This window comes from Corvus moneduloides, chromosome 4 (assembly GCF_009650955.1).
Source record: "Corvus moneduloides isolate bCorMon1 chromosome 4, bCorMon1.pri, whole genome shotgun sequence".
In the NCBI taxonomy this organism is placed as follows: domain Eukaryota; kingdom Metazoa; phylum Chordata; class Aves; order Passeriformes; family Corvidae; genus Corvus; species Corvus moneduloides.
Genome location: NC_045479.1, coordinates 35,191,878 through 35,202,615, shown reverse-complemented (window position 1 = coordinate 35,202,615; position 10,738 = coordinate 35,191,878). Strand labels below are relative to the sequence as shown.

At 36.0% G+C, this 10,738-nt stretch overlaps 1 protein-coding gene across 1 annotated transcript in view; it reads left to right on the top strand.

Annotated features, from left to right (window-relative positions):
* The window catches only part of PTPRQ (protein tyrosine phosphatase receptor type Q), a 124,947-nt gene continuing 114,209 nt past the window's right edge, over nt 1–10,738 (top strand). The window contains exons 1-7 of the mRNA XM_032107005.1: nt 1–54; nt 556–693; nt 1,303–1,438; nt 2,503–2,607; nt 3,735–3,952; nt 7,258–7,444; nt 7,583–7,867. Coding sequence (XP_031962896.1) covers nt 1–54; nt 556–693; nt 1,303–1,438; nt 2,503–2,607; nt 3,735–3,952; nt 7,258–7,444; nt 7,583–7,867 — 1,123 coding nt within the window. The remainder of the gene's footprint in view (nt 55–555; nt 694–1,302; nt 1,439–2,502; nt 2,608–3,734; nt 3,953–7,257; nt 7,445–7,582; nt 7,868–10,738) is intronic.

The window sequence follows — 10,738 nt, the reverse complement described above, 5'->3', positions numbered from 1 at the left end:
ATGAGTTCACTTCTGCAAGAAGCTGAAGTGCTGGATGAAATTTGCATTGCCAGGGTAAATTAGATTGCTAGGGAGGTGTTTATAAGTTATTTCTTTACCTCTTGAAAGTGGTTGTTTATTATTCTGAAATATTTGAAAATTTTGAAAGTGATGCCACTAAAGTTTTTAACATGTAACATCAGAACAGGACTGAGACCTCCAGCTCCTGACCGCCTGTAACTGTGGTTGCCGTGTGAACATTGCAAGTGAAATCTCTGACATTGTTTCTAATATAAAAGAATGACAGGTTTCTGTCATATTTGGGTCAGCTGACATGATTATTCCACCAGAGAATAAGAAAGAGAGAGAGAAAGAAAACTAGAACCTGTACTTGCAGAACTTGTAAAAAGTTAGGAGGCACACAATAGAGCTGGGGGTACTGGTCCATGTAAAAACTATTGCTAGCTGACAAGCTCTAGGTAAAGTTAGTTAAAATTGACAGAGATTAATTATTTAGTTAGAGGCATGTTTTCTGCATTTCCTACTAAGCTGCATTCATGTGTGTCTGTGTCACAGGGCGCACAGTGTCTGGACTGCGACCAAGAGAAAAAGCCTGCTAGAATAGCTTTGATGGAGTGGACTGAACTGCCCAAAGGAGAGGATCCAGACTATTATATTGTGATGTACCAGCAAGCAGATGCTTTCAGTCAAAAAGTATATTTTATCAATCTAAGCAATAAATTGTTCCATGTTATTTAATCTGTTGAAACCAGTAACAAATAGCAGCGTGTGCTTGTTTGGTTTGCTGATTTTGTCTTAAAAAAAAAGTAAAATAGCAAATAAAGAGAAAATTTGGAAAAAATTTACTGGATTTTTAAATTCATGTCATTTATGTGTACTCATACAGAGTCCTACTGAAGCTAATGGGACTTAAAAGACCCTTGAGTATCCTGTTGAATAAGGATGGATAGTGATATGCTCAAAATTAAGGTTCTTCAAGGTGCTGTGGTTTGAAGGAGTCTAACTTCTCCAGGAGAGGCACAGACACTACCCCTAGATCTCTGTGGGAGGGCAGTGTTCTTATTTTGAGCACAGGATGTTCTGGAATGTAAAGAAAATATAGGGATTTTAATATGAAGGTGTTTGTTGTTAATGTGATTTCTAAAAGACTTTGTTTTAAATGCATCAGGTATTTTGCAGTGTAACTGTAGCCTCAAGTTTGATATGCAGCAATATAAGCTCTCCTTCTAAAAGCTTCATGGATCACTTATAAACTGTATTTTTATTACTTTCACTATATTCAGAAATTCTTCTAACTTGCAGAATGTAAGAAACATTTCTAAAGTTGAATGGAAGCCTGTCAGTACTACAGTTCTGCTCGAGGAAAGTAAGAAGTATGATATTACAATAGAATCCCTGAAAAATGGCCGAATCTTAAGTGTAAAATCATTTAAGACACGTAAGTTGAGTAACACAGAAATATTTTGGTATCTTTATAGTCAGTCTAATACTGAAGATTAAAAAGTACAGGTTCAAATCCTGAGCTCACTCACATATTTAGGAACTTTGCATTGATGTATGTTTTCAACCATGAAGTGTTGAAGGAATAATTTTATATAATGTGTTTGGTTGATGTAACAATTCTAAAATACGGGACTGATGTAAAAGTTTGTGAGATTTTTTAATATTACAGGTTTTTTTATACTACAAGTAATTCTAGGAGAAGAAATTTATAAAAGAGGACCATGGAGAAAGTTACTTAAAGTCTGGCAATTTCATAATAACATGAGGTCATGATTGTTTGTCTTATACAAATTTAAAAATTTAAAATTTTTGTTTTAGCTTTATAACAGTCACCCATTAAAAAGGGTTAATGAGTACCCTGAAGATCTTAACATTGTAACTAACTGGGACAGTTTTTTGGTATAAGAATTTATGACTTTGTCCACTGAACTTACAAAAACATCATTTAGAGCTGTGAATCTGTTCAGGACCACAAGTCCCACCGGTTAAAGGGGCTTCCCAATCTTAACTTTGTCAATTAAAATAGTTTATAGCATTACCTTTGTACATATTGCAAGCTCATACTAGCTTTGGGATCCAGACTAGGACCTGAATTCAGACAACAAAACTGGGAAAAATAAGTAGTAAGTTGAAAGGATTGAAGGAGCCATTGACTGCTGAAAGAACATTCAGCAAGCTACAGGAAATGGTTATGCTACTAATTTATTACTGCACTTAACATCTATTACTTCACTGATATTCTATCAAAATATGTACTTTTACAGCTAAAAAAGTTCTTAAACTGTGCACTTTTATCTCTGCTTGCTTCAGACATAAGCAAACATACTGTGAAAATAAAGAAAAACATTACTTTCTTAAATGATGCTACATTTCCTTCTCTATTTGGTCTATCCCTCATCCCTTCTCAAAAGAAAAAAGTAATAATACTGATGAAATAAAACTTTGAGTTAAATATTCTTTTGTGGTAAAAATAGCGTTTATTTTTCCTTTCTCTACTAGGTGGAATTTCAGAAAATGACATCAAAACATTTGTGACAGCTACTACAGTGTCTTTTAATTGGAGAATGATGATCAAAGAATTTTCAGTTTCTCTTTTCCTGAATGGTACTTCTCAGATTATAAAAAGACCCAGTGGATTCTTTGTATGGAAAAATTTGACACCTGCCACCATTTATACCTTTAAGTTTCTATTTGAACAATTAAACCCTACATTTGTAAATGTGTCTCAATCACTGGATATTCAAGTTGAAACAGGTATATGTTAGTTTCTTGTAGTCACAGTAAATGCAAGTTAGTACTGCATATTTTCCAGAAGAGTTATGAGTAAGTTGTAAAATCCTGAATTCCATTTTACATATTTTAGTAGATATGGATGTTTTTTCTAGAAAGAGGAAATAAATTGAATGTTAATGACATAGGAAGGTTATTTCTAATTAATACTTCTTAGTATTTTAGAAGCAAGAATTCAAATTTGCATGTGCAAATATTTTAAGCTAACAATGTTTTTGCAGTCTAAAATAGAGTCAAGCCAATGTTGAAGTTAAGCCTTGTAATTATTGGAGTGTATGGGTTGAATTTGCTATGTAGTTTCAATGAAAAGGCAAAGAAAATCCTGAGTTTGGGAAGGATTTGGAACACTTTCTGCAGCATTCAAAATGATGTGTTTTTTATTGCTGAGTGGCCAGCTTAGCTGTACTGTTTTGTTAGAAGTGCTATGAAGGAGACAGAGTTCTGAGGATATTACGGCTTGGTTGTGTATCCTTATTCCTTTAAATGTGCTACTCTCATAATGAAACTTAAAATCTTTAAAATTAGATACACAAAAGAAAGAACTATATACACTCAAATTCAAGGAAGTAATTATTTTCCTAAACTCAAGCAGATATTAAAATCAAATGATTTGTTGAACTCATTTTTATAATTAAAAAAATTGAACCATCAGAAACTAAACTTAAAAATTAATTTATTTTCTACAGTATGACAAAGATTAGTGGATTTTTTTTTTTTTCTTCACTTGGTTGCAGTTGTAGCTTTTAATTCAGTCAATCAGATTTTTTAAAACACGACTTTGAAGAAGTGTTGGTTTACAATTACTGAATGCTTTGGGGGTTAAAATCATGACTTAATTAAATGCTATTGTCCTCAAAATATCTGTGTAATTATAAGGTATCAGTAACACTACCATGACTAATACAACATATCTTTAAAATCCTGTCCTTGCTCTCTTATAGGCACCTGTTCCCAAGGGTGGGTGGCATTCCAGAGCAGCTGCTACCGAATAGGTAAGGAGAGCAAGCCATGGAAGGTGGCACAACGAATCTGTGAAACCTCTTCGCAAGGGGCACATCTTCTTGACATAGGGAGTGAAGAAGAACGTGGATTTGTGTTGTCATATCTCCAGAAAATTAATCGAATAATCATGTTATGGACAGGTCTTAATGACCTAAAGGTCAGTATATTCTATCTTCTTTGTTATTACAGATATGGAAGCAGGAGAACTTTGAAATCGAGAAACCAATCCTTTGGAACATATTACTAAACAAAACAAAACAAAATTACTAAACAGTACATTGGTTATTTGTTCATGTAGTTACTAGTAATTAGATGAAGAACTATCGTTTCTTCCTATTTAGAAATACTGAAAATACTTAGAAGGCCATAGCTGGGGAAAAAATCCCCATAGTGTATCCTTAACCTGTAATTTTGTGTGTATTTCCCGGGGATATTACTTTGCCTGTAGGTGGTGCTGCATTACCAGATTTTAAATCTCAGTCTACACACACTTGTTACTGTGGATATCTAAGTCTGGGTTTGGCTTTCTCAGTTTCGCTGCAGGTCTGAAATATTGAGTGTTGACCTTAGTGATGTTTGTCCAGTACAGGTGGAGCAAAGTGTTTATTGTAAAATATTTCCTGTTCCTCGTATTCAGAATATGAAAGTTCTTAATGCCACATCTGCTGTTACAAAATGATTCAGTGTTGTATGGTGTGTGATTTGGGAAGAACTACAGACATAAATTAAACTGTTGGGAAAGCTCTTGGAAAGATGGAGGCACTGTGCCAGAAATGTGGGATACAGGCTTCTGTGATCTGGTTTAGTGAAATCTTACTTTGTGCTAAGTATAGAAGGTTGGGAGAATGCCAGTATTTTTTTGGTTTAAAAAAAATCTGCACTCTGAAATTTAGTTTTAATATTGGTATAATTATTTAAACATTATGTTAAAATTATTTTAAAATTATTTTACTGTGAAAGTAGCAAAACCAAAGCAAACTTTATGTGTAAAAGCAGGAGTGGTAAATGTCACACCCCATGTCATAGAGACAGAAAATTTCCTTTTTGTAGACTCTGTTAAATATTGGGGCAACTCAAACAAGTCAGAGTGAGATAACATGCAAGCTGAGGAAACACAAATCTGTCTAGGTTAGAGAAACACTGTAGCCATCCTGGCTAGTAAAGCACCAGGAATATATGCACTTTACATGTAATATTATTTTGTAATTATGACTCTAAAGTCGCTTGTCAAATTGCCGTAAGTTTTACACCGTAGTGATATCCCTTGTAACCAGCTTGGAATTTTAGAAATAAGGTAGTATTTGTAAGAGGCTGTCAGAAATAGCTGTCCCTTGAAGCATTATATTTTTGCATGTTGGAAAGAGTACTCGAAAGTTGTTTTTTTTAAACTCTGATTACACAGAAAAGCGTCGATTGCCAGTTTGGAATTTGACTGTTAGTCAACTGTTTAATCATTACATGCATTTTTATGTTTGTGGGAGTCAGTCAGTGAAATGAACTAGATGAGAACCTATGTTGTTTTAAGAATAGCAAGGGATAACAATAAAATGCTTGTTTTCCTAAATATTTGTACTTAATTAGTGTGTTCAAGCGCTGTCTGAACATGTTTCGCTCCTAAATGTCATTGTTGTCATCTGCTCTCATGAGAACTAAAGATTGTACTTGCACCAAATTGCACTTACTTGAGGAGTTTAAATATCATGGGACATGCAGTAGGAGTTGCAGGATTTCTTTAAAATCTGAGATATGAATTGCAGATTCATTTATTTTTGCTTTCTCATTTGTATTTGAAGCATTAGAAAGTTAAAGTTCTCTTTTCAGTAAGAAAGTTCAAAATTTCTATTTTTCTTCAAGAACCCCAGGACTTGAAACACTTGCTGAAAAAAGTTGAGGCTATAACCTACTCAGAAGATTCCAGCAGCCTTAGGAAAACTGCCAAGCACTGTGACACTGATAAAAATTAACAGCCCTGTGAACAGGATTAGTTCTGTTGCATTTGTATTCTCACAGTTTCTCCTTCTTTAACCCTACTTTGATCTATATCTGAATAAAAACCCTTCCTGGTGAGGATGAGCATTCTGTGAAATGCAACAGAGACCCTGGAGATGTAGGTCACTGCATGAATGAATGGAGTGCTTTGGTGACACCCTCATGTCTGTCTGTTGGTGCAGTTCTTCAGTTAGGAAGTGGAAAATGTTGCCAAAGACAACTGAGCTTTCTCCTACAAGCCTTGCTGCAGAGGTTTGTGTCATGGTAGTATCTCATGGTTTCCTGTGCTTGTTGTTAACTCTAGTGTCTAGGAAGACCAGTTAATAAAAAAAGACATACACTGATCTGTATAGCATTTTTGAAGTGGCAGACTATATGCATAAGTCCTCCTGAAAGACAAGTCGACGTATTTCATACCGTTGAAAATGTTCTTTGCTCTCTTGGGAAATGAAAGATATCACAATATTTTATTTCATTTTTTCAACACACCAAATTAACTGAAAAAATAGGCTTATTCTTAACAAATGTGACTTCTTATCATTTTCTCAGAGAAATGAAAAAAATTAGTTTTTTCCTCCCTTTCCACTCTTCTGAACATCTTTAATAAAAGGATAAACAACAGAAGTCTTAAAATGATGGTGGTACCTCAACATTTCTCCACTGGAGTACTTAAAGCATTCACTTACATTGTAGGAGCACAGACTTGCTATGCCTGAGTGCACTTACGCTCTTTTGCCTCCGGAGAGTGCCCCAATGCCATGCCTAAATGTGTTGGGTTTTCTATTAATGCCCTGTAGATGTAAGAATATTTTAGTGTAGTGCAGACTGAAGCCTGTGTCCCACTGGAGGCATCTGCCTTACGATGCTGGAAGCAGACTGGGCAAGCATCTTTCCCCCAAACTGTCATGTTGCCCCACTCTAATGTTTGTAGAGCTCTGCTGGAAAACCAGAAATTACCTTAGAGGTTAGAAACCTGGAGTGAGGTGTGAGTGTCCTGACTGCTGAGAAACCAGCAAACAGGAGAAGGGGGAAAGATAGCATTTCTTCATCTGATTGTGAATCTGGCCACAGTTATTTTCAGCTAAATATTTCTGTTTTCAGACAAAAATTATGAGTATTTTTGCCTGACTGATGTTTTAAATGAATACCATTTTTAGAAAATTATCCATAAAGATTATTAAATTATTTGATTAATAGTGAATTTTAAAGGCTTGTTTGTAATGATGAAACATACTCATGTGGTTTTTATTATATTATGCTATGTTATATTATTTTCTTGTAATCTTTGTAATAGAAAGGATAAAATTTTAGATTGAAACCTTTGTTAAAAACGGTCCTATATAATTAATTTGTGTAAATGAAGTACATAAATTTTGGATGTTTTGGAGATATACTTGTGATGAGGGAAGACTTAATAATTTATAAATATAACCTAAAAATATATGCTTTGTAATTTCATTTTTTTCAATCCAGGAAGAAGGTCAGCTCTTGTGGACAGATGGATCTCCTTATCTTCTAAAAGCTGGTATCTCATCTCTGTCAATGATACCAGAAAATCAAACTGACTGCTATGCCCTTCAGAGAGATCCCACTGGCCCAGACTATTTCTTCACTGGATTTTTCTGCTATGTACAGCTGCCATATATCTGTGAATATGAATGTAACTATATTTTTTCAATCTTTTTGCATTTATTTTTAAAAGCCTTGCCTTGATTAAGTTTGCATTTAAAGGTACAAATATAAAAAGAAAAGGTTTTAATGATTTTCAAATTTTTTCATTTTTGATGTTCTTTTTCAGTACCTCTGGTACCAGAAGACTTCACGTTTGATGTGCGTGATGTCAAGACAACTGAAGCTGTACTTGTGTGGAGCAATATGGACATGTGGCTTAAGTCAGGCTTTGCACTGATACTTAAGTACTATTTTGATCAGTGGAAACCATACATTCTGAACTTGCCTGTGAATACAACGCAAACAAAAATTGGGCAGTTGTCTCCAGGCCTTCGCTATAGTTTCTTATTAGCAGCAAGGAACCCAGAAGGAGCACAGACTGTCTTAAGTCCAATTCTGAAGGTAGAAACAAGTAAGTTACAAAAACAAATAGCAATAATAACCAGATAATAAAATATTTTTTACATTCTCTATCACGGTGTCCCGCAGTGGTAGGGAGGAGAAGAGAGATCCAACAGGCAGGAATTGTGCAGCAGGATTCATTTATTTAATTATTTTACAACTCTTTTATAGACTTTTTTCTTCACAGTTTAATTGGTCAAAGGATCAGCCACCCCTTGGGGGTGATTGGCTAAAATCCTAAAACATCCATTGTCAAAATATTTTTCTACTGTACCATAAACAAACCTCTGCAAGGTCGCAGGTGTTCATAGTTTATAGAACTCTGCTAATATCTTCTGTGAGAGAGAAAAATATCTCATGGGACTGGAAAGAAGCAAGAAAAATTCTTGCTAGCAACAATATTGTATCCACAATTTTCCTTTTAATGACACCGTTTCTTGTGCTGATATTTTGTCTGAAAGTATAAATAAATCTGAACATGAATTCTGAACTCAGGATTTACTAGTTTGTGAAGTAGATTCCAAAGACTTCATTTTGCTTTGTACTAAAATGCTTTGTTGGGATTGATGAGGAAAAGCTCTGAAGTTTTCAGTGCCTGCAAACAGAAAACCATACAAATTCTGTTTCTGTGAAGCATATTTTAAAATCTCACTATTACAATGATTTTACTCACAGAGTTTCTACTGATGTTTAAAGGTAAAGCTGGATGTCGAAGTAGCAAAGTATTTTTTGGCCATGATGGTGAAACAGAGTGGCATATTTTCCAATCTGAAGTAAAAGATTTTGTTGGACAAAGCAGAGGTGTCCCTGAATATCTGAAGCTAAGATGGTCTTTATGGTTTAAAATACATTGCGTTTTGACTTGCTACATGATGCACTGTGGCATATGTAATATTCATTCACAATTAACTTGTAAAGTCTATCTGAATGAAGCCAAATGAAGCCTGCCAGTTGGTAGAGGTGATAAATGCCTTTGCACCTAATAAAGCAGAGATGTCTTCAAGGAAAAAGTACTTTATAGACACAACTTTAGGTGCAAATTTTCTTCATATTCCTGTTTATGTGGTACTGGGAAGATGTTCTCATTTTCAGACATTAAAGAGAAGATAGTGCCCTAATGTTTTTACCAGTTCTGTCAAGGCAGTCCAAACATACAGAGAGGTCTATTTTCTTAGAACAAAATAGAAGTTAATCTTTGGGGAAAGAAGCTGTTCTTTTTCTCCAGCAAGTACGTTTTGTGCAGTTAATTTCCTCCTCCAGGGTACTTTAGTGCACTTGAAAGTCCTTCCATCTCCTGTGCCTACCAGCCTCTCTCCTCCATAATTTGATGGGGTTTTTTCTATATATAAGACCTTGTAATGCAAGTTGCCTGTATAATGAAGGAAATACATTCCTGTTTTCTTCTTTGAGAAGCAAATTTGAGAGGTAGGCCTGTGGGAACCTCATGGAGCTCAACCAGGCCAAGTACAAGGTTCTGCACCTCTGCTGGGGCAATCCCAAGGACAAGCACAGGCTGGGTGGAGAACGGATCAAGGCTAGTATTGGGCAGAAAGACTGGGGGACGTTTGTGGATGAAAAGCTTAATGTGACCCAGCAGTATGCACTCACAGCCCAGAAAGCCAACTGCATCCTGGGCTGCAGTGAGGGAGGTGATTCTGACCTTCTGCTCTGCTCCAGTGAACCCCACCTGGAGTGCTGTGTACAGCTCTGGGGTCTCCATCACAAGAAAGATGCTGAATTTTTGGAATGAGTCCAGAGATGGCCACTAACTAGACCAGAGAACTGGAAAATCTCTCCTATGAAGACAGACTAAGAGACTTGGGGCTGCTCAGTCTGGAGAAGAAAAGCCTCCAGGGAGACCTTACAGCACCTTCTAGTACCTAAAGAGAGCCTACAAGAGAGCTGGAGAGGGAATTTTCATGAAGGCATGTATTGACAGGACAAAGAGGGACAACATCAAGCTGCAGGAGGGTAGTTTTAGATTAGATAATAGGAAGAACCAGTGTTGATGTGCTGGAACTGGTTTCCCAGAGAGGCTGTGGACTCCACATCCCTGGAAGTGTTCAAGACCAGGATGGATGGGGCTTTGAGTAAGCTGGTCTGGTGGTAAGTGTCCCTGCCCATGGCAGGAGGGTTAGAACTTGATTGTCTTTAAGGTCCCTTCCAACTCAAACCATTCTATGATTCTGTGATTCTATGAACTGGAGTAATGCATGCCATTTGCCTTGGATGGTGTTTCTGAACTGACTGAAGTACAAGAGAGGACCTAAACGGGGAAACTGGGTTCTACATAAGGAGCGAGTTGATTCAGAAAAACCTCAATTAGCGAGTAGGAGTATTCTCTGTGTATCAATATTCACTGTCACTGGTACACTGTCAAGGTTGCTTTGTTAGATTTGCTCTAATAGTATTTAGTCTGTATGTAAGTGTGTATTGTTAGGTTTTCAGGCTCTATTTAAAACACACAAACAAACAAACAAAAAGACACAACAAAACACCCCACAGTTATTGATGAAAGGCCTGAGAAACTATTATCCTATTTCTATTCCTAATCTTATTCAACAGGGCTGTTGCACTCCCAGAAGTTAGAGGTTACGTATGTTTCATCTGCAGAAATACATTTGAAATGGAAGCCTCCCCAGCATTCATCCAGTGCTTCTTTTCAGTACTACCTGGTCAACATATTGGACACCGAAACCAACATCTGGGAACAGTTACCAGTTGAAAAAAGCAAGACTTCCATAGTCATACAAAACATAAAACCTTATCATCAGTATCAGTTATATTTACAGAATGTAGCAGAGAAAGGAACTCTAAGCTGCCACGAGAAGCCTATATTAATCACAACAGGTGATGTATCCATTTTCTAGTTTTATTTTAC